The sequence below is a fragment of the Oncorhynchus kisutch genome, linkage group LG19 (genome assembly GCF_002021735.2).
Source record: "Oncorhynchus kisutch isolate 150728-3 linkage group LG19, Okis_V2, whole genome shotgun sequence".
NCBI classification, from domain to species: domain Eukaryota; kingdom Metazoa; phylum Chordata; class Actinopteri; order Salmoniformes; family Salmonidae; genus Oncorhynchus; species Oncorhynchus kisutch.
This window is the reverse complement of record NC_034192.2, coordinates 24,196,130-24,220,812: the sequence shown is the minus strand read 5'-3', so window position 1 is coordinate 24,220,812 and position 24,683 is coordinate 24,196,130. Positions and strand designations below refer to the sequence as shown.

At 41.0% G+C, this 24,683-nt stretch overlaps 1 protein-coding gene across 1 annotated transcript in view; it reads left to right on the top strand.

The window, feature by feature from the left end:
- Nucleotides 1-9,891: 9,891 nt before the first annotated feature.
- Nucleotides 9,892-24,683, top strand: part of LOC109864471 (interleukin-1 receptor accessory protein) — a 34,165-nt gene continuing 19,373 nt past the window's right edge. Inside the window, exons 1-2 of the mRNA XM_020452288.2 lie at nucleotides 9,892-10,615; nucleotides 12,747-12,841. Of these exons, the coding sequence (XP_020307877.1) occupies nucleotides 10,614-10,615; nucleotides 12,747-12,841 (97 nt within the window). The 5' untranslated portion in view covers nucleotides 9,892-10,613. The remainder of the gene's footprint in view (nucleotides 10,616-12,746; nucleotides 12,842-24,683) is intronic.

Sequence of the window (24,683 nt, the reverse complement as noted above, 5' to 3'; positions counted from 1 at the left end):
GTTCTGGCCTGGTTTAGATCTTATCTGTCGGAAAGATATCAGTTTGTCTCTGTGAATGGTTTGTCCTCTGACAAATCAACTGTAAATTTCGGTGTTCCTCAAGGTTCCGTTTTAGGACCACTATTGTTTTCACTATATATTTTACCTCTTGGGGATGTTATTCGAAAACATAATGTCAACTTTCACTGCTATGCGGATGACACACAGCTGTACATTTCAATGAAACATGGTGAAGCCCCAAAATTGCCCTCGCTAGAAGCATGTGTTTCAGACACAAGGAAGTGGATGGCTGCAAACTTTCTACTATTAAACTCGGACAAACCAGAGATGCTTGTTCTAGGTCCCAAGAAACAAAGAGATCTTCTGTTGAATCTGACAATTAATCTTAATGGTTGTACAGTCGTCTCAAATAAAACTGTGAAGGACCTCGGCGTTACTCTGGACCCTGATCTCTCTTTTGAAGAACATATCAAGACCATTTCGAGGACAGCTTTTTTCCATCTATGTAACATTGCAAAAATCAGAAACTTTCTGTCCAAAAATGATGCAGAAAAATTAATCCATGCTTTTGTCACTTCTAGGTTAGACTACTGCAATGCTCTATTTTCCGGCTACCCGGATAAAGCACTAAATAAACTTCAGTTAAACTAACTTCAGTTAGTGCTAAATACGGCTGCTAGAATCCTGACTAGAACCAAAAAATTTGATCATATTACTCCAGTAATATGGCTTCCTGTCAAAGCAAGGGCTGATTTCAAGGTTTTACTGCTAACCTACAAAGCATTACATGGGCCTGCTCCTACCTATCTCTCTGATTTGGTCCTGCCGTACATACCTACACGTACGCTACGGTCACAAGACGCAGGCCTCCTAATTGTCCCTAGAATTTTTAAGCAAACAGCTGGAGGCAGGGCTTTCTCCTATAGAGCTCCATTTTTATGGAACGGTCTGCCTACCCATGTCAGAGACGCAAACTCGGTCTCAACCTTTAAGTCTTTACTGAAGACTCATCTCTTCAGTGGGTCATATGATTGAGTGTAGTCTGGCCCAGGAGTGGGAAGGTGAACGGAAAGGCTCTGGAGCAACGAACCGCCCTTGCTGTCTCTGCCTGGCCTGTTCCCCTCTTTCCACTGGGATTCTCTGCCTCTAACCCTATTACAGGGGCTGAGTCACTGGCTTGCTGGGGCTCTCTCATGCCGTCCCTGGAGGGGGTGCGTCACCTGAGTGGGTTGATTCACTGTTGTGGTCATCCTGTCTGGGTTGGCGCCCCCCCCTTGGGTTGTGCCGTGGCGGAGATCTTTGTGGGCTATACTCAGCCTTGTCTCAGGATGGTAAGTTGGTGGTTGAAGATATCCCTCTAGTGGTGTGGGGGCTGTGCTTTGGCAAAGTGGGTGGGGTTATATCCTTCCTGTTTGGCCCTGTCCGGGGGTGTCCTCGGATGGGGCCACAGTGTCTCCTGACCCCTCCTGTCTCAGCCTCCAGTATTTATGCTGCAGTAGTTTATGTGTCGGGGGGCTGGGGTCAGTTTGTTATATCTGGAGTACTTCTCCTGTCCTATTCGGTGTCCTGTGTGAATCTAAGTGTGCGTTCTCTAATTCTCTCCTTCTCTCTTTCTTTCTCTCTCTCGGAGGACCTGAGCCCTAGGACCATGCCCCAGGACTACCTGACATGATGACTCCTTGCTGTCCTCAGTCCACCTGGCCATGCTGCTGCTCCAGTTTCAACTTCCACCTGACTGTGCTGCTGCTCCAGTTTCAACTGTTCTGCCTTATTATTATTCGACCATGCTGGTCATTTATGAACATTTGAACATCTTGGCCATGTTCTGTTATAATCTCCACCCGGCACAGCCAGAAGAGGACTGGCCACCCCACATAGCCTGGTTCCTCTCTAGGTTTCTTCCTAGGTATTGGCCTTTCTAGGGAGTTTTTCCTAGCCACCGTGCTTCTACACCTGCATTGCTTGCTGTTTGGGGTTTTAGGCTGGGTTTCTGTACAGCACTTTGAGATATCAGCTGATGTACGAAGGGCTATATAAATAAATTTGATTTGATTTGATTTGATAGGTTGGGCACCTGCAGAGCAAACCGAGACAAGAAATCCTTTCAAGCCAGCTAAGGCGTGGAAGCCCGATGAGCCAACTAAGGCACCCCCAGTTCCATCGGCGACAGCACCCGGACCCGACGTCACCAAAAATAATTAAACTCCCTGTTGCTTCACATATGGGTGTCAGCATTCTGTGAGGACAGACACTGGAGACGAGAAGCAGGTACAGGGAGTGAACATTTAATAACCAAAGGAAAGGAACAGAGTATGGACAGTGCTTGGACAGGGGAAACATAAACAACATTAATGCTGACACGGGGAACCAACAGAGGAACAGACAGATATAGATCGGGCAATCAACAAGCTGAAGAAGTCCAGGTGAGTTGAATGAGCGCTGATGCATGTAATGATGGTGACAGTTTTGCGTAATGAAATGCAGCCTGGCACCCTCGAGCACCACGGAGGGAGAGCGTGTGCAGGCGTGACAATAGGGCCAAACATTTTGGAGAAGTGGTTTATCCATACATCTCCATTTTGGAGAGATAACTCTTTGTGTTGTTTGTTAAATTTTTTCTGATTTTCCCAGAAGTGGTTAGAGTCCACGGATTCTTCAATTACATTGAGCTGATTTCTGACATGCTGTTTCTGTATTATTTTAGTGATTCACCATAGTGAAGGCATAGACTCAGGTTTTCTGGGTCTCTATGTTTTTGGTTGGATAGGTTTCTCAATTTCCTTCTTAGGATTTTACATTCTTCATCAAACCATTTGTCATTGTTGTTAATTTTCTTAGCTTGCCTGCTTGACATTTTTAGATTTGATAGGGAAGCTTGAGAGGTCAAAAATACTGTTTTGTTTTTTTACTGCCAAGTTTACACCTTCACACCTTCATGACTCTCCTGTGAAGATTTGAAGGATCAGGTTAAGGTGTGTTTGCTCTACGGCTCCCTCTCTCTCCCTCATAGGTGGAGAAGGTTGGTCGTTCTGTGACTGTCGCAAATACCTGCAGGAACTATCTCTCTCTCTCCCACTCTGCAGGAATGGAAGTTATAAATCCCTTTGTTTACAACAGAGAGAGATTTTGCAGTACTGTGACATCCAAGATTGGATAATGTTGTGGAATTTATAGGATTAAATGTTAAACTATTTGTGAGAAGATGAAATATGATGTTAGCCTTCTAAATGAGAATTGTTTTTCATATAAAAGTTCTACCCTGTCAGTGACCACACCCATGTGAGCATTATGTTGGCGTCATGGAATGCCCCCTTTTGCCAGAGTGCATAAAACCCCTCCTAATGAAATTTACATTAGACCAAGCAGGCGGACGGGTGTTGAACCGGACGTCACGAATGTTCAGACTCTATGAGACCAGAAAAAAGTGGACCATGGCTGCACGTTGAAATGGTTAGAAACTCTGAAACTCTTTCTCTCTCGAAGAAGAAGAAGACTACACAGGAATATCCAGTCTGCAGCTGTTTAAGTACTTTAGTCTAGTAAACTCAACCGAGAACCAACGGGTGATACTTTGAAAGATCTAACGAACACTTCCTCTGGAAGATCCGTTCTCACAGACACTCCGAAACCAAGAAGCTAAGACTACGGAAGACATTGCGATCTCTGGGGACAAACCAGAGACTTCTGTCGAACTACTCTCCCCAGACGGACCGGCGATTTCAACAGAGAGACAACAAAGACATACAATCCTAAATATGTACATTGCATTTCTAAATCCGAATGAGCGCATGTTGGGGTGCTAAATATCAATTTTTACGATGAGCGTATTATTCAACTGTACGTCTCTTCTTCCACTCTTTCTACATGCCCCTCCATTTTCATTTTTGTAACAAGCCATCTTATCAGGTTAGTTCACTAGGGACTTTTCATTGCATTGTGTAGTAATTCATGTGTAAGCTATCCTGTTTGTGTGTTTATGTAATTCTGTGTGATTATTTAGTTAGTTATTAAAAAATAATTAAGCAAATTTGTATATCGCTGATTCATCATTTATGCTAGGATTTGTACAGATTTTCAAGTGTTTTGTGACATTAAGAATGAGGCTGAAGGTAAATAAGAATTAATGAATTCACTGTGACTGATGTAAGAGATATCTTTAGAGTTTAGTTGTTTTATAGTAACTCATTAAATAATTTTTCCCGTGGTGCCCCAGATTACTACTTAATTAATTGTTATATGGTTAATTTAATTGCGTAATAATTGAACGTGGTATGTAATTATTTTATAAAATACATTAACGACATATTGATGCCCCCGTGCGAGGAATCTAAGATAGAATGAGGTCTTCATGTTGAATTCAGCCTATGAAATTGAAAAGCAGATTACATTATGGACCCAGATTATATTATGAGAGTTGTAGGCAGGAATTGCTGATTGTTTGTGTTGCCATTTGAACAATACATAGAGGTTGCCTCCGTGTTGTTTCTCTGACATAGTCAGTGTAGTGTCGATTACCGAATGCTATGAGCCAGACCATACATATGGGCCGGTCAGTTTAGCTATTCTGAGAAATAAAGCATTGGGCCAAACGTGCTATTTCTGTCACTTGCGCCTCAGGAGCGAGTAGACTCGGTCAGTATTCATTTCTTGAGCCAGACATAATGGGCTGGCAATTAGAGAAGTTTTAGTAGCTATATTAGCTTAACTTCTCTGGGATATGTGGGACGGTAGCGTGCCACCTCGCCAACAGCCAGTGAAATTGCATGGCGCCAAATAAAATAAAAAATAAATCCCATAATTAAAATTCCTCAAACAAGTATTTTACACCATTTTAAAGATAAACTTGTTGTAAATCCAGCCACAGTGTCCGATTTCAAAAAGGCTTTACTGCGAAAGCACACCAAACGATTATGTTAGGTCACCGCCTAGTCACAGAAAAGCACAGACATTTTTACAGCCAAAGAGAGGAGTCACATAAAGCAGAAATAGAGATAAAATTAATCACTAACCTTTGATGATCTTCATCAGATGACACCCATAGGACTTCATGTTACACAATACATGTATGTTTTGTTCGATAAAGTTCATATTTATATCCAAAAATCTCAGTTTACATTGGGCGAGTTATTTTCAGTAGTTCCAAAACATCCGGCGATTTTGCAGAGAGCCACATCAATTTACAGAAATACTCATAATAAACATTGATAAAAGATACAACTATTATGCATGGAATTATAGATACACTTCTCCTTAATGCAACCGCTGTGTCAGATTTTTACAAAAACTTTACGGAAAAAGCACACCATGCAATAATCTGAGTACAGCACTCAGACACAAAAACAAGCCATACAGATATCTGCCATGTTGTCGAGTCAACAAAGTCAAAAATAGCATTATAAATATTCACTTACCTTTGATGATCTTCATCAGAATGCACTCCCGGGAATCCCAGTTCCACAATAAATGTTTGTTTTGTTCGATAATGTCCATCATTTATGTCCAAATACCTCATTTTTGTTTGCACGTTTAGTACACAATCCGAACTCACGAGGCGCAGGCAAGTCCAGGCGAAAGTTCAGACAAAAAGTCATATTACAGTTTGTAGAAACATGTCAAACGAAGTATAGAATCAATCTTTAGGATGTTTTTATCATAAATCTTCAATAATGTTTAAACCGGAGAATTCCTTTGTCTGTAGAATTTGGGAAGCAGTGGAACGCAGGTCACTCTCATGTGAGCGTGCTTGATCAGCTCATGGCACTCTGCCAGAGCCCTGACTCATTCAGCTCCCATTCCCCCCTCCTTCACAGTAGAAGCATCAAACAAGGTTCTAAAGACTGTTGACATCAAATGGAAGCCTTAGGAAGTACAATATGACCCATAGACACTGTATATTTGATAGGCAATGAGTTGAAAAACTACAAACCTCAGATTTCCCACTTCCTGGTTGGATTTTTTCTCAGGTTTTTGCCTGCCATATGAGTTCTGAAGTTCGTGAAAAGGAGGAGCAGCGTATGATGGAGCAGACAGCATGGACATGGGACGAAATACTGGACGGTAAAGGATCCTGGACGTGGGAGGAGATAGTGGCAGGAGAGGATCGCCTACCATGGAGGCAGGTGGATATGGAACGGGAGGAACGACGACGGAATGTGGGTACACGACTAGCACGGAAGCCCGAGAGGCAGCCCCAAGATTTTTTGGGGGGCACACGAGGAGATTGGCTGAGTCAGGTAGGAGACCTGAGCCAACTCCTCATACTTACCGTGGGGAGCGTGTAACTGGTCAGGCACCGTGTTATGCAGAGATGCGCACAGTGTCTCCAGTGCGCTATTCTTGCCCGGTGCATTCTATACCAGCTCCTCCTATTTGCAGGGCGAAAATAAACATCCAGCCAGGACGGGTTGTGTCATCTCTACACTCCAGACCTCCAGTACTCCTCCACAGTCCAGTACGTCCTGTGCCTCCTCCCCGCACTCTCCCTGAGGTGCATGTCCCCAGCCCGGTACCACCAGTGCCGGTACCATGCACCAGGCCTACAGTGCGCCTCGCCAGTCCAGGGTGTCCGGCAACAGTACCCAGTCCAGAGCGTCCGGCGACAGTACCCAGTCCAGAGCGTCCGGCGACAGTACCCAGTCCAGAGCTTCCGGCGACAGTTCACAGACCGGAACTTCCAACGACGGGCCACAGTCCGGAAACCTCAAACGACGGGCCACAGTCCGGAACCTCAAACAACGGGCCACAGTCCGGAATCTCCAGCGACGGTCCCCAGCCCGGGGTCTCCAGCGACGGTCCCCAGCCCGATACCACCAGTTCCTGTGCACCTCCAGGGTCCAGTACTCCCTGTTCCTGCTCCTCACACTCGCCCTGAGGTGCGTGTACCCAGCCCGGTACCACCAGTGCCGGCACCACGCACCAGGCCTACAGTGCACCTCGCCAGTCCAGAGCGTCCGGCAAACAGGACCCAGTCCAGAGCTTCCGTCGACAGGCCACAGTCCGGAACCTCAAATGATGGGCCACAGTCCGGAATCTCCAGCGACAGTCCCCAGCCCGGGGTCTCCAGCGATGATCCGCAGTAATGAGCCTCCAGCGAAGATCCACAGGTCAGTGCTACAAGGGCGGAGGGTTCAATGTAAAGAAGGGGGGCGGCGTCCGGAGCCAGCCCGCCACCAAAGTTAGATGCCCACCCAGACCCTCCCATATATGTTTAGGTTTGCGACCGGGAGTCAGCACCTTTGGGGGGGGGGGGGGGGTACTGTCACACCCTGATCTTAGTTATCTTTGTTTTCTTTATTATTTTGCTTAGGTCAAGGTGTGACGAGGGTGATATATGTGTTTTTAACCTGTCTAGGGTTTTTGTACGTTTATGGGATATTCCAGTCTAGGTGTTTTTATGTCTATGGTTGCCTAGATTGGTTCTCAATCAGAGGCAGCTGTTTATCGTTGTCTCTGATTGGGGACCATATTTAGGTAGCCATATTCCTTGGGTATTTCGTTGGTTATTGTCTATGTGTAGTTGCCTGTGACAGCATTCGGTTTATATAGCGTCACGTTCGTTTTGTTATTTTGTATGTTTGTTTAGTGTTTCTTCGTTTATTAAAGAGTATGTATCCGTATCACGCTGCGCCTTGGTCTCCTCCTTACGACGAATGTGACAACGATTCAGTGTTGGTTCATAACATTCATAACATATTACATACATACCATAGAATGATAAATCATGCAATTGTTATTCTCAAGCTAACCAAAAGCATTCAGCTACGAACGCCCGTTCTCGCTATTTTAAGTTGAATTAATCTAACTTTCTTTCATGGCAACTCATAAGCAGACCATGTCATATTTGTTTCATAGTCGATATATTATCATATTTCATGACAGTGTGATGGTTAGCTTTTTTTTACAGAAGGATGAAAGAACACAATATGTGTACCCACTGATATTGCCAAATTGTTAGGGAGTCTTTGCAGTGTGTAAATGGTGCAGGTAACGTTATCATTGCATATTTCCCATCACCTAATGAACAACCACAATACCAGTCTGGTGTTAAGCTTTCTGTGCTGTATTGACGCATCCTGAAAATGACATCTGCTGCTTCAGACTGAAAAGTCATATCTCAGTTATTGTTTCAATATCTAGAAAAAATAAGCTATTTGCTTTTTCTGTCAGAGAGCGAGCTGATCAAGGGGTCAAAATGTTTAGATTTACACCAGTTAAACACAGCCATTTTTACTGGACTATCTGTTGTTGCCAAGTCATGATATCACTGGGGCTCAGCCTTGCAATAACCAAGTGGTGAGACACATAGCCCTCTAAATGCTTTAGCTAGCTAGATTCTTTACATCCATTGTTTCACAAGATGACAGCCTGGTTTGCTGGTTTTCTCAGGAGTCCCTAAAACATAAATAGCGATTTTCGTAAATGAACTTTATGACAAAAAAATATGCACAAACGTTTGTCTCTACATTAACTAACATATTCATCTCAATTGTATATTTGTTGCTTGACTTGTTATGATGTTATAACTACTTACATTTGGTTCCACCGTAATGTTTTGTCAGCCATCTTCAGCCAGGGATGGGTGACTCGCGTCAAATTCGTTGGTCATATAAAAACCTTGGGACCCAAATGCATAATGAGGGCTCTAACTCCCCTTGTGGTGGTCTGGAGCAATGAAGCCATGACGCTGGGTACCTCTAAGTAACGCGGTGGAAGTACAACCATCACTTAGTGCCACAACGCTGCTCATTTGGGAAGAAATTGAATTATGTATTATGTGAGTGTGTGTTGTTGTTAACACCTGCCTAAGTTACTACCTAGGTCCACCAGCCTGGACGACCAGACGACGTGTCCGTAACAACGATCCCAATCCGGACATCCGCTGCCCATCCTGGTGGTGGACTGCTCCATTGGCAGAAGGCCTACCAGGGTAAACCACCAGAGGGGGACCGCAACGGCGATCACCAACCAGGACATCCCCTGGCCATTCTTGTGATGGTTTGCAGCTGTAAGAAAGCCTTCCAGGGTAAACCGCCAGGTTTACTTTGATCCACAAATCAGGACGGACATCCAAGGTTCATTCTTATGGTGGGTTGCAACTTGCAGGATCCTTCCAAGTTAAATCCACCAGAGTGGGACTGTCATGACTCCTGTGAAGATCTGAGGAATCAGGCTACAGTGGGTCTGCTCTACAGCGCCCTCTCTCTCCCGCAGAAGAGGAGAGGGGTAAAGTTGGCCATTTTATGATCGTCATAAATACCTGTAGAAACTCTCTTTCTCCCACTCTGTAGAAATGGAAGTTAAAAATCCCATTTGTTATAACAGAGAGAGAATTTGTAGTGCTGTGACATCCAATATTGGATAATGAAACAATGAAACAACAGTTGGAATGGTCCATGGGTACTTAAAGAACAATTATGTCAGATCAGTTGTTGTTTTGGGATCTCATTAAGGATGGAATAACAACGTTATTTTATTGACTGAATGTTTATGAATCAATTTAACAATTAGGATTTGTTATCTGTAATGGTTATGATAAATTAGTCATTGTTGCTCACTGTTGGCATAAAGATAAATGTGCACATGTTTTTTTCCACTTTCAGCCACCCTTGTTCTAATCATGTGTGTACAGTCAAAAAAGGTAAAATACACATCCCTATCCATGACAGATTTCTCTATACATTAATAGTTTGAGGCAGATCTTCCCCCCATTAAATGCAATGTATTAACTCATCTATTGTGAATACATTTGAGTAAAAACCGTAGCAGATTGACTCCTACCTGCTGATACAAGGCTGAAACCGCAACTAAAATTGAGAAATACCCATAGACTGCAGTCACTGCTCAATACACGAAAAAACGCCTATATTGGAGATTTCGCAACTTGGGTTTTCCGTGGAGGGAGGAGTTGAACTTTACGGTACAAGATTCACTTCCTTCTTCATGGCAATAAGCAGAGCACTAAGAAAAATCTAAAATTCTTGAATTATGTATTTCCTTAAATGTAAATATGTTGTCGTAGCACTTAGCCTGTAACTATAAACCAATAACGCAGTTTATGTTGAAATCTATAAGAAAGAATGGTGTCTGAGTTATCCAATAGCTTATTGAAATATTAACTTTGTTTGAGCCTTTATCTATTCCTAAATCCAGCAACAAAAATGCGAGGAGTGTCATTTAAAGTAAATTACAAGTGGCACCTGGGACATCGAACGGGGGCTCACTGAGATTTGCATATCACAGAACCTCTAAGTAGTTTACGACGGCTGGCAGTCATTCGTCATAGGGACAGGTAGGCTACGTTTTATGTGTACTATACTCTAGCCTACTACTGAGCCGCATCTCGAGGGTGCTCGACTGTGTCGCTTTGATTGGAAGGATTCCCAAGACCGTGTGGTTGTCGTTTGTCATATGATTTATGGTCCAGTGGTGAATGGTACTGTAAAACAAACCCGGTACTGGCACGGCCGCCGTGTTCCTCTCTGATCGTAAGTTATCCGGCTGCAGCTGAGTCAGACAGTCTCCTCACCCTGCGACAGCCACTCTGCCCGGCCCGGGGTGTCAGCGTTCCCGCTGCCGTCTTCAGCGCTACAGAGTGAACCGGTGGACTTGTGGAGATGTAAGTATCACCTCAACCTATTCATTCGTTTATTACGCATTGTGCACTGTTGCAGTACTAGTTGCATGCAGCCTATAGCTTGCTTTTTATCCACATTTAGCCTATAATCCAAACAATTCAAGCAATACTGATTTTCCCATACACTGCAAGCAGAGAAATCTCTGTACATCTATTGTAATCATTTTCATTTAAGCATTTTCATACAGTTTGTCAGTTTTGACAGAAAGACCGTCCTCTTCTCCATCAGATTCCGATCGGACCTGCTTAAACATTGGCGCATGTCTCGTTGTTTTCCGAGTTTGCCAGAGGACTCAGGAAGAGCGTGATATCGATCATAGCGGATAATGAGATTTTCTTTCAAACACATAATGAGTGCTCTTTTGTGGAAGCAGAATCAATTAATGTATGCAAACTGAATTAGCCTAGAATGCCCCCTTTTAAGTAATTTCGTGACTCATTAGAAAACTTCTCCCTTTCGATCTCATGGTTGAATGATTATGATAAATTCTAGGCCAATTCAGGCAGCATTGGCAATGTTTCCAGAAAATTGGATACTAAAGCAGTCATTTGTGACACTCAGATAAGCAGAAGAGAGTGGTTTTGAGTTAAATTAGCCTAAGTAGCCTAGCCTAAAATTAAAATGCTGTTGTGTCCAAAATTGTATTGTACATCAAATGAAGTAACCTAACATTATTTTACACAAGTCAGCATATGTTGCTTTTGAGAATTAACTGAAGTGAGTATAAAGGGATAGTTGAAAGTGATGGTTCACCCAAATTTCACAATTAGGCCTATATATTGGTTTCCTTACCTTGTCCATAGTCTGCTTACATGGGTAAGAAAACCAATATGTAATCTAGTAATACGATTAACATCTGTTTTCAGATTACACGTCTGTGTGAGTTTAATGTTCTTTAAAAAATAATAATAAGGTTACATTCAGTGTATCTGTGTTTATATTTGACCATGTTTTGTGCCATGGTCACAGAGACCTCTCATCTTTATCTGTGTTTCTAAAATTCCTCTTCCACGTGCCACTGTGTCTGTCTGGAATTCAATCAAATCCACCTCCACAGTTTCTTTAACTACAAACTAATGCTCATGCATGCACACGTTTTCTTCTGACAACTGTATCTATACAGTGTGTGGGTGGTCTACCTGGTTGTTGTTGTACAATTTACTGTACTCTTTTAGAAAAAAAAGGTTGCAAAAGGGTACTTCGGCTGTCCCCAGAGGAGAACCCTTTTTGGTTCCTGGTAGAATCCTTTTGGGTTTCAGGTAGAACCCTCTATGGAAAGAGTTGAACATGGAACCCAAAGGGGTTCTTCCTGGAACCAAAAAGGTTTTTCCTATGGGAACAGTCAACGAACACTTTTAGGTTCTAGATAGGACTTTGTTTTTTAAGAGTATAGAAAAATCTGTGATTTTATGTCACCATGGGAATCAAGAGCTATGCTCTAAATACTGCAAAGTGGGTTTGATTGAATTACGCCCTAAGTGTCTCAATGTGTATTTAATTCAGCATCTGTTCAGTGCCAATGTATCTGGATAGGCAGACCAAGCCAAGGCCATGGCAATTTCTCTTTAGTGATTCACTGCCTCGGTCCGTGATAGTGTGGCACAGAGACTTTGGGCAGAAGGCAGCCTCTTGTTCATCTCCCTCTGTGCTGTTGCAGTAAAAAGCGGTGATCAATGTGGAGGTGGAGGCACCCATATGTGCTTCCAGGGAGCCACCACATGTCATTACCTACCTCAGTCCTTTCATGCGTGGCAGATCACCATAATTTGATATCCCTCTTCTCTCCTTTGCGCCTCTTCTCTCTTTACTCTCTTTCCCTCCACTTATTTCTTCCTTTCTCTCTCACAATCCTGATCTAGTCCCCTTCCCTGCATCTCTGTGTCTCTTTCTGTCTCCTTCCATGTCTCTCTCTCTCTTTCCCGTCAACTCCTCTCTCTCTCCCTCGTCTGCCTTTACTATGACCCTGTCCCATCATTTTGTCTCTTTCCCTCAACCCCCTCCAAAGTTTGACAGAACTGACTGAGTGCAAAATCAATATTTGTATAATTAATAGCTGAGTTATTGTAGAGATCGAGGCAGACATATGGTATTGATTTCCCTCACCCTCCCCAGGGCTCTCTTCATCACAGCTCTCCTATCTATCTCAGTTGCCATGGTGGGAGTAGGTGGGACTACTGCAGCCACCACTCCATCCAGTGTCCACTCAGGTGAGTGATAGTTCCGACAAGGTTTTGATTGGTCAGTATTATGCTACACTCCGAATATGAACCCTAGTACCCTCCGTAGGCAATTCATGTAGATGATAAAATATTGGATATGAATATATGAATAGCTCCACTTTGCTAAATGGAGTTCACACCATATTTATTACACCTATCCAGTCCTTCCCAAACTATCCCACAATTATGTGTGTAGGGGGTAGAGTCCTGCACAGGTCAGTTTTTTGGAGCCGCACCCACCTCATGCCGGCCACATCAGTTTGGAACCCCACCCATCAGGGCAGATTGTTCTCCGCAACAGGACCCACTCGCATAGGATTGTTTTCGAGAGCCGGTCCTTTACCTGCCATATGACATCATTTTAATTAATTGTATTTGTGACTTCACAGTAGTAGGCTTTATTATAATGAATACTATTAGGCTATTATTACTATTCCCCTTCCCTGCATGAATTAATGTCTATTCAACATTTGGATAAATGGAAACCATGCCATGAATTAAGAACTATATATTTTTATTTTCACAATGTGATGCGCCACTCAAATCACAAAAATTGCCTTTTTACCAAGTACAATTCTGAGTGTGCAAATGATTCTGATTTTAATTAGCCTTCTTACCTAATGAAAGCCTATAGCCAACCTAACAAAACAATATCTTTACATTCAATATGGTTTAGATAATAAAATAGTTTAGGCCTAATTACAACTTAAACAAACTATTCCCAGAATCAAATATAGGCTGCAAAAATAAGCTACATTTATTTTGTAGGCTACTCAAATTACTACCCGCACCGGTTTACACTTAGTATGGCCTGCATATGCCTGAATTAATGTAATAATTAACTGAATTATGGAAAACAAATAGGCCTATCTGCTTGCACTTTGTGTAGGCTGTGTATCCATCTTCCTCTTTGTTGACCTTCCAAACTGGGGATTTCAACCTGTTTCCCTTATCATAATATCCTTTTCTTTTTATTTATCCGGTTTTCTACGATAGCCATTTTCGTGTGAGCTAGAAACATTCTGACTGCCTTCTTACAGGTAGTAGCCCAGGTTCTAATCATGACGGCCATCTCTCTTCAGTAACTTGCGTATTACTGTAACCCAACAAGATATGCTCACGTTACCCATTTGTTACCCAAATGTTGCCATTTTCTGCTCGTTGTCCACAAAGCCTGACCCCTCCTTCTTTGAGTGGACCAACTTGCCATTCACCTCCACCTCAAACCACCCAGAGGTTGAAGGTGTGCTTTCACACAAATGTTTTGCATGTTTATCCATGTAATGTTTCAGAACAAGTTATCCTGATTATTGATGCTTTGATTCTTTTGCCAAACTATACAAACTCAAATACTCACCTTCTGAAGGCTCCATATTTGTGGGAAAGAATACAATTACACAAATCAGAGTACTTATTAAACATCATATCCAATGGTTCTTTGTGGTTCTTATCATACAAAATACTCCAGGAAAAGTGAACTTGGCAACGTGTCAGACTCACGGATTGAAATAAGCCTATAGTTTATGTGTGTGGCTATGCAAAATCACTTGATGTTTTTGGAACTGGTGAATCTAACACGCCAATGTAAACTCAGATTCTTTTGCTATAAATATGAACTTTATCAAACAAAACATGCATGTATTGTGTAACATGAAGTCCTATGAGTGTCATCTGATGAAGATAATTCAAGGTTGGTGATTAACTTTCTTTATTTCTGGTTTTTCTAAATGCTATATTTTGCTGGAAAATGGCGGTGTTTATTGTGGTTTGGTGGAGACCTAACATAATCGTTTGTAGTGCTTTCACTGAAAATCCTATTTGAAATCGGACACTTTGGTGGGATTAACAATGAAAATAAATTTAAAATGATATAAGACACATGTATGTTTTAGGAATTGTAATTATGAGATTTCTGTGGTTTGAATTTTGGCGCCCTCTATTTTCACTGGTAGTTGTCATATCGATCCCGGTATCGGGATTGCAGCCATAACAGGTTAAATGGCATTTTTTTGCGGAAAACAAATCTAACTCATTCATTGAATCAGATGGCTCATTTATCACAAAACCCACTGATATTGCCAACTACTTTAACTTTTCAAGGGCAGGCGGAACCCCTCGACAACCTTCCCCTGAAAAGGCAGCGTGCGAAATTCAAAAATATTTTTTGGAAATATGTAACTTTCACACATTAACAAGTCCATTACATCAAATCAAAGATAAACATATTTTTTATATACCCATCGTGCCCGATTTAAAAATGCTATACAGCTAAAGCACAGCATATGATTATGTTAGGTCAGAGTCAAGTCACAAAAACACACACAGCCATTTTCCTGCCAAAGATAGGAGTCACAAAAAGCAGAAATATAGATAAAATGAATCACTAACGTTTGATGCGCTTCATCAGATGACACTCATAGGACATCATGTTACACAATACATGTATGTTTTCATTGATAATGTGCATATTTATATCCAAAAATCTCAGTTTACATTGGCGCGTTACGTGCAGTAATGTTTTGATTCCAAAACATCCGGTGATTTTGCAGAAATACTCATAATAAACATTGATAAAAGATAGACTTATCCTCTATTCAACCGCTGTGTCAGATTTTTTTTTAAATTTACGGAAAAACAATAATCTGGGAATGGTGCTCAGAACCCAAAACAGCCAGAGGAATATCCGCCATTTTGGCATCAACAGAAGCTAGAAAAAACACTATAAATATTCACTTACCTTTGATCTTCATCAGAAGGCACTCCCAGGAATCCCAGTTTGACAATAAATGACAGATTTGTTCCATAAACTTCCGTAAAGCCCATCATTTAGCCACTTGTTGTTAGCGTGTTCAGCCCAGTAGGGTAGGTAGTGGTTAGAGCGTTGGACTAGTAACCAAAAGGTTGCAAGTTCGAATCCCTGAGCTGACAAGGTACAAATCTGTCGTTCTGCCCCTGAACAGGCAGTTATCCCACTGTTCCTAGGCCGTCATTGAAAATAAGAATTTTTCTTAACTGACTTGCCTTGTAAAATAAAGGTAAAATAAAAAATAAAAAAAAGTCTTCATGAGGCGCAAACACTTCCGCCAGACAAAAATTCAAAGTTCCATTACAGTCCGTAGAAACAAGTCAAATGATGTATGCAATCAATCTTTAGGATGTTTTTAACATAAATCATCAACAAGGTTCCAACCGGAGAATTTCATTGTCTGAAGAAAAGCATTGGAACGAGAGCAAACTCTGTCGGGAGTGCGCTTCATGAGACCGAGGCTCTCTGCCAGACCACTCACTCAGAGCTATTATGAGCCCCTCATTTATAGTAGAATCCTCAAACCAGTTTCAAAAGACAGTGACATCTAGTGGAAGCCCTAGGAAGTGCATCCTCATTCATATCTCACTAGGATTTCAATAGGCACTGTTTTGAAAATCGATTTCTCACTTCCTGTTTGGAATCTTTCTCAGTTTTTGCCTGCAATATGAGTTATGTTATACTCACAGACATCATTCAAACAGTTTTAGAAACTTCAGTGTTTTCTATCCAATACGATATATAATAATATGCATATATTAGCATCTGGGACAGGGTAGGAGGCAGTTCAGTCTGGGCGCACTATTTATCCAAAAGTGAAAATGCTGCCCCCTATCCCAAAAAGGTGAATTGCTGAATTCGTATTGATTTGTCCGTGCCATTTGACTTTGCACACAAGGTCAGAACAGCATATTGACTGCATGACAACTCATGTATGAAGAACTTTATGTAGATTCAACTTTTTTTCTTGGAAAATTCCAGAAACTGATGTCATGGCTTTAGAAGAATCTGATAGGCTAATTCACATAATTTGAGTCAATTGGAGGTGTACCTGTGGATATATTTCAAAACCTACCTTCAAACTCAGTGCCTCTTTCCTTGACATCATGGGAAAATAAAAAGAAATCAGCCAAGACCCTCAGCAAAAAAATTGTAGATCTCCACAAGTCTGGTTCATCTGTACAAACAATAGTACGCAAGTATAAACACCATGTGACCACGCAGCCTTCATAGCCCTCAGGAAGGAGGTACAAAAGTATCTATATCCACAGTAAAACGAGTCCTATACTGACATAATCTGAAAGGCCGCACAGCAAGGAAGAAGCCACTGCTCCAAAACCGCCATATAAAAGCCAGTCTACGGTTTGCATCTGCACATGGGGACAAAGATTGTGCTTTTTGGAGAAATGTCCTCTGGTCTGATGAAACAAAAATAGAACTGTTTGGCCGTAATGACCATCGTTATGTTTGGTGGAAAAAGGGGGAGGCTTGCAAGCCAAAGAAAACCATCCCAACCGTGAAGCATGGGGGTGACAGCATCATGTTGTGGGGGTGCTTTGCTGCAGGAGGGACTGGAGCACTTCACAAAATAGATGGCATCATGAGGGAGGACAACTATGTGGATATATTGAAGCAACATCTCAAGACATCATTCAGGAAGTTAAAGCTTGGTCGCAAATGGGGCTTCCAAATCGACATTGACCCCAAGCATACTTCCAAAGTTGTGGCAAAATGGCTTAAGGACAAGAAAGTCAAGGCATTAGAGTGGCCATCACAAAGCCCTGACCTCAATCCTATAAAACATTTGTGGGCAGAACTGAAAAAGTGTGTGCGAGCAAGGAGGCCTACAAACCAGACTCAGTTACACCATCTCTGTCAGGAGAATGGGCCAAAATTCATCCAACTTATAGGGAAGCTTGTGGAAGGCTACCTGAAACAGTTGACCCAAGTTAAACAATTTAAAGGCAATGCTATCAAATACTAATTGACTGTATGTAAACTTCTGACCCAATGGGAATGTGATGAAAGAAATTAAAGCTGAATGAAATCATTCTCTCTACTATTATTCTGACATTTCACATTCTTAAAATAAAGTGGTGATCCTAACTGATCTAAAACAGGGAATTTGTCTTGGATTAAATGTCAGGAATTGTGAAAAACTGAGTTTAATGTATTTGGCTAAGGTGTATGTAAACTTCCGACTTCAACTGTTTATAGACCTTTTCTCGCATCTCTGGTAGATAATGTTTTTTTTGAGGCCTTGCTCACAATTCATTCTGTGACAGCACAATGATCAAACGATATACTGTATGTGAGGTTCTTGATCATATCTTTGATCATGACACTGGTGAGGAGGAGAGAGTCCTTGTTACACTTCGACACAAAGTAGTCTGTGACAAATAGTACAATATGTTTCATCTGAGTATTTGTTATAGTCAAAATTGTCCATACATTATGCTTTTTTTAAACTCAAAAACAAGTTGTATGAGCTCAGGTCAATGAGGCCTACAGGCCATAAATAGCAAATAGAAGTTAAAAACTTGTAATGTTCACACGAAATTAAGTTGATAAAAAGATCTAATACAACATTAGGTGATAGTATATGTATTATTATGGGTTTATAATAAGCTATAATGGGGAGGTCATTTTGGACTGGGAACACAGAATGAATTAACATGAGATGGACACAAAAGAAGGGTCAATTACTTTTTCATTGGCAAAATTAACAAACTTAGGGATGACATGCCAGCAACAAATGCTGACACTACACATCCAAGTGTATCTGACAAAATTATGAAAGACGAGAATTGTACTTTTTAATTCCGCAATGTCAGTGTGGAAGGGTTGAAAAAATGACTGTTGTCTATCAACAATGACAAGCCACCAGGGTCTGACAATTTGGATGGAAAATTATGAGGACAATAGCGGATTAAATTGCTACTCCTATTTGCCATATCTTCAATTTAAGCCTACTAGAAAGTGTGCGTGCTTCCGCCACCCAAGAATAGTAAAGCCCCGCTTACTGGCTCAAATAGCCAACCATTCAGCCTGTTACCAACCCTTAGTAAACTTCTGGAAAAAATTGTGTTTGACAAGATACAATGCTATTTCACAACACTTTCAGCATGCAGATAGGGAAGGACACTCAACAAGCATGGCACTTACACAAATGACTGATGATTGGCTGAGAGAAATTGATGACAAAATTATTATAGGGGCTGTCTTGTTAGACTTCAGTGCAGCTTTTGACATTATCGATCATAGTCTGCTGATGGGAAAACATATGTGTTATGGCTTTACACCCCCTGCTATAATGTGGATAAAGAGTTACTTGTCTAACAGAACGAACACAGAGGGTGTTCTTTAATGGAAGCCTCTCAAACATAATCCAGGTAGAAGCAGGAATTCTCCAGGGTAGCTGTTTAGGCCCCTTGCTTTTAATTTTTGTTTTACTAACGACGGCGTTGAGCAAGGCCTGTGTGTCTATGTATGCGGATGATTCAACACTATACATGTCAGCTACTACATCAATGGAAATGACTGCAAAACGTTTGTTTCAGAATGGGTAGCAAGGAATAAATTAGTCCTAAATATTTGCGAAACTCAAATACAATATTTGGGACAAATCATTCACTAAACCCTAAACCTGAACTACATCTCGTAAAGAATAATGTGGAAATTGAGCAAGTTGAGATGACTAAACTGCTTTGGGTAACCGTGGATTGTAAACTGATACAACAATAGCTAGGATGGGGAGAAGTCTATCCATAATAAAGTGCTGCTCTGCCTTCTTAACCTCTAGCGACGAGCAATCCCGTATCCGGGAGCGTAATCATAGCCTCAAGCTCATTACCATAACGCAACGTTTCCTATTCATGAAAATCTCAAATGAAATGAAATAAATATATTCAAACACAAGCTTAGCCTTTTGTTAACAACACTGTCATCTCAGATTTTCAAAATATGCTTTTCAACCAAAGCTACACAAGCATTTGTGTAAGAGTATTGATAGCCTAGCATAGCATTAAGCCTAGCATTCAGCAGGCAACATTTTCACAAAAACAAGAAAAGCATTCAAATAAAATCATTTACCTTTGAAGATCTTTGGATGTTTTCAATGACGAGACTCTTAGTTAGATAGCAAATGTTCATTTTTTCCCAAAATATTATTTGTGTAGACGAAATAGCTCCGTTTTGTTCATCACGTTTGACTAAGAAAAAGACCGGAAAATGCAGTCACTTACAACGCCAAACTTTTTTTCCAAATTAGCTCCATAATATTGACAGAAACATGGCAAACGTTGTTTAGAATCAATCCTCAAGGTGGTTTTCACATATCTATTCGATAATCTATCAGTGGTGGCAGTTGGCTTCTCATCAGAAGCAAACTGAAAAATACTGCAGCTGGAGATTACGCAATAATTGCGACGGAGGACACCAAGCGACCACCTGGTAGATGTAGTCTCTTATGGTCAATCTTCCAATGATATGCCTACAAATACGTCACAATGCTGTCGACACCTTGGGGAAGCGACAGAAAGCCTAAGCTCATTCGTGGCCCATTCACAGCCATACAAGGAGTCATTGGCATGAGGCGGTTTTAAAAAATGAGGCACTTCCTGATTGGATTTTTATCTGGGTTTTTTCTGTAACATCAGTTCTGTGGCACTCACAGACAATATCTTTGCAGTTTTGGAAACGTCAGAGTGTTTTCTTTCCAAAGCTGTCAATTATATGCATAGTCGAGCATCTTTTCGTGACAAAATATCTTGTTTAAAACGGGAACGTTTTTCATCCCAAAATTAAAATAGCGCCCCCTATATCCAAGAAGTTAACAACACTATCAACAAGACAGGTCCTACAGGCCCTGGTTTTGTCGCAACTGGACTACTGTTCAGTCGTGTGGTCAGGTGCCAAAAGTGGGACTTGGGAAAATTGCAGTTGGCTGGCCCTTAAAAGTACACAGAGAGCTAACATTAATGACATGCATGTCAATCTCTCATGGCTCAAAGTGTAAGAGAGATTGACTTCCTCATTACTTGTTTTTGTTAGAGGTGTTGACAAGATGTAGGTACCGAGCTGTCTGTTTAAAATACTAGCACCCAGCTCGGACACCCATGCACCCCACAAGACATGCCATCAGAGGTCTCTTCACAGTCCCCACGTCCAGAATATGCAATGGGAGGCGCACAGTACTACATAGAGCCATGTCTACGTGGAACTCTATTTCACATCAGGTAATTGAGCTATGGAAGATCCCGTTCCAAAAAGAATAGCAAATGATAATGGAATAATTATGATCAAATTAAAGTAAAGACAGAAGGATGTTTGGACACTGACTGACAGAACATTTAAATATTACTCCAAGAACTTCCTTCCACCAAAGAGTACACAAGCAGTAAAATGTAGTAAAAAAAACTGATAAAAATACACCTTATGGAACAGCGGGGACTGTGAAGCAGCACAAACATAGCCACAGACACACGCATACACACACACGATAACACACGCACTATACACTCACGTACATAAGAATTTTGTACTGTAGATATGTGGTGGAGTAGGGGCCTGAGGGCACATCTGTGAATGTATTGTAATGTTTTTAAAATGCTATAAACTGCCTTAATTTTGCTGGACCCCAGGAAGAGTAGCTGCTGCCTTGGAACAAATACAAATACAGCTGTAATCGCTTCCAAAGGTTATTCTAACATGTATTAACTCAGGGGGTTTTATTTATTTTTTGAATATTTCTTCCACTTTTGACATTACAAAGTGTTTTGTGTAGATCGCTGACCAAAAAAATTACAATTACAGCAGTTTTAATCCCACTTTGTAAGGCAACAAAATGTGGAAAAAGTCAAGGGGTGTGAATACTTTCTGAAGGCACTGTATGTGAATTGTGAATAATGTAAAAGCATGACGTCAAAAGCCTCACGAGCAGACCATTATTTTAGAATTTTTTTATGGATAGGCTCCTTGGCTAATTGATACATAGGATGAGAAATACACCCGACAGACACATTGCTGTTCAAAACAAATCAAAATTTATTTGTCACTTGCGCCGAATACAACAGGTGTAGTTAAACCTTACAGTTAAATGCTTTATTTCAGGCTCTAACCAATAGTGCAAAAAAGGTATTAGGTGAACAATAGGTAGGTAAGGAAATAAAACAACAGTAAAAAGACGGGCTATATACAGTAGCGAGGCTACATACAGACACCAGTTAGTCAGGCTGATTGAGGTAGCATGTACATGTAGATATGGTTAAAGTGACTATGCATATATGATGAACAGAGAGGAGGAGTTGGTGGGTGGGACACAATGCAGATAGCCCGGGTAGCCATTTGATTACCTGTTCAGGAGTCTTATGACTTGGGGGTAAAACTGTTGAGAAGCCTTTTTGTCCTAGACTTGGCACTCTAGTACCGCTTGCCATGTGGTAGTAGAGAGAAAAGTCTATGACTGGGGTGGCTGGGGTCTTTAACAATTTTTAGGACCTTTCTCTGACACCGCCTGGTGTCAGTGATGTACTGGGCTGTACGCACTACCTTCTGCAGTGCCTTGTGGTCAGAGGCCGAGTAATTGCAGTTCCAGGCAGTGATGCTCTCGATGTTGCAGCTGTAGAACCTTTTGAGGATCTCAGGACCCATGCCAAATCTTTTTAGTTTCTTGAGGGGGAATAGGCTTTGTCGTGCCCTCTTCACGACTGTCTTGGTGTGTTTGGACCATTCTAGTTTGTTATTGATGCGGACACCAAGGAACTTGAAGCTCTCAACCTGCTTCACTACAGCCTCGTCGATGAGAATGGGGGCGTGCTCGGTCCTCCTTTTCCTGTAGTCCACAATCATCTCCTTTAGTCTTGGTTGAAACAGCTTTTGTTATAGTAGGCCTAGGTTTAGTGTGAGGGTAGCCTACTGAGGGATTATTTTTTAATCACATGAAACTGAAAACAAGCAACTTCAATGTTTCTAAATAGGGCATAAGCTCATCTCTCGTTTCATGATGGGCATATGGACATATAGCCTATATGAGGGTTTTTATGCTCATCCAAAATAACAACAGGAGCTGGCTAAAATAATGTACAGATAAAAAGGGATTTTTGCTGATCCCAAACATTTATATTTTAATCTTGACTACTTGGTGAATGTCTTGGGCAGGATAAACAAAACAGCCTTTATTTAAAGGAGGGGCGGCTATGTTTGTTTTTTAATCAAATTAAACTAAATGGGGAAAAAACATTTGTTTTCTATGTTTCTAAATATGAGGTTTAGGGGCACAAAAAGCACATCTCTCTTGTTCCATGCACAGGGATACTGGTCCAGATCCATGTTGACTCCATGTGCCAAGTTTGCTGGATGTTCTTTGGTAGGTGGACCATTCTTGATACACACGGGAAACTGTTGAGTGTGAAAAACCCAGCAGCATTGCAGTTCTTGACACACTCAAACCAGTGCCATACCCCGTTCAAAGGCACTTCAATATTTTGTCTTGTCCATTCACCCTCTGAATAGCACACATGCACAGTCCATGTCTCAATTGTCTCAAGGCTTTAAAATCCTCCCCTTCATTTACACAGTGGATTTAACAAGTGACATCAATAAGAACATTGCTTTCACCTGGAATCACCTGGTCAGGCTATGTCATGGAAATAGCAGGTGTTCCTAATGTTTTGTACACTCTGTGTATATTATTTTGTCATTTAAGATGAAACATTTGAATGAAGTATAGGATTTTTATAATAAGTATTTTACATTTATCAGCCTTACAATATTCAATGCTCCTGATTTCATTGGGGGCGGGAATAGAGAATCAAGACAACAAACGTTGCCGCTGTCAAGTTTTTTTAGTGGTATGTATGGGATACACATGGTATACACTACTGGTCAAAAGTTTTAGAACACCTACTCATTCAAAGTTTTTCTTAATTTTTTGACAATTTTCTACATTGTGGAATAATAGTGAAGACATCAAAACTACGAAATATCACATATGGAATCATGTATTAACCAAAAAAGGGTTTAACAAATCAAAATATATTTTATATTTGAGATTCTTCAAATAGCCACTCTTTGCCTTGATGACAGCTTGTCACAACATTGGCTGAAATGCATTAAGAAGGAAAGAAATTCCACAAATTAACGTTTGTTAATTTACCTGTTAATTTACCTGTTAATTTAAATGCATTCCAGGTGACTACCTCATGAAGTTGGTGGAGATAATGACAAGAGTGTTTAAAGCTGTCATCAATGTAAAGTGTAAAATATAAAATATATTTAGATTTGTTTAACACTTTTTTGTTTACTACATGACTCCATATGTGTTATTTCATAGTTTTGATGTCTTCACTACTATTCTACATGGTAGAAAATAGTAACAAAAAATAAACACCCTTGAATGAGTAGGTGTTTTAAAACTTTTGACCTGTATTGTACAACGTCCAATGAAATGCTAACTTGCAGGTTCCTTCTCGACAATGCAACAACAACAAGAAAGAATAAAAGATTAGAATACGAACATAAAGTAAATGGCTCAGCAGAATAGTATAATACAGGAAGGCACAATTGATGTAGTCCAATATTTACACGTGTTTTGGGGAAGGGGGGATTCGTAGGCAAGAGTTTAAATTGTGCAGTATTTAGCAATAACAGCAAGAGTCTGGTAGCAGCAATTGTGATATGTTTCTAGCACGAATGTATATGTATGTGTTTGGGGGTGTGTGGATGTGTGTATGTCTGTATGGGTGTGTAGGGCTGTGGCAGTCATGAGATTTTGTCAGCCGGTGATTGTCAAGCAAATAACTGCCGGTCTCACGGTAATTGACCGTTAATTAACATAAACATGTTTCGCCTCTCTTGGCTTCCACAAGCCAATGATGCAGACCTTTGGATATCTACATTTTAAAAAGTCTAATACATCAATTTAATATGGCCTACACCATCACACTAAATCCATTATTTACTTTAGACGGGTCTAAAAAAAACATGATATGAAGAAAATGTAGTCTATTTCAGAATAATAGAATA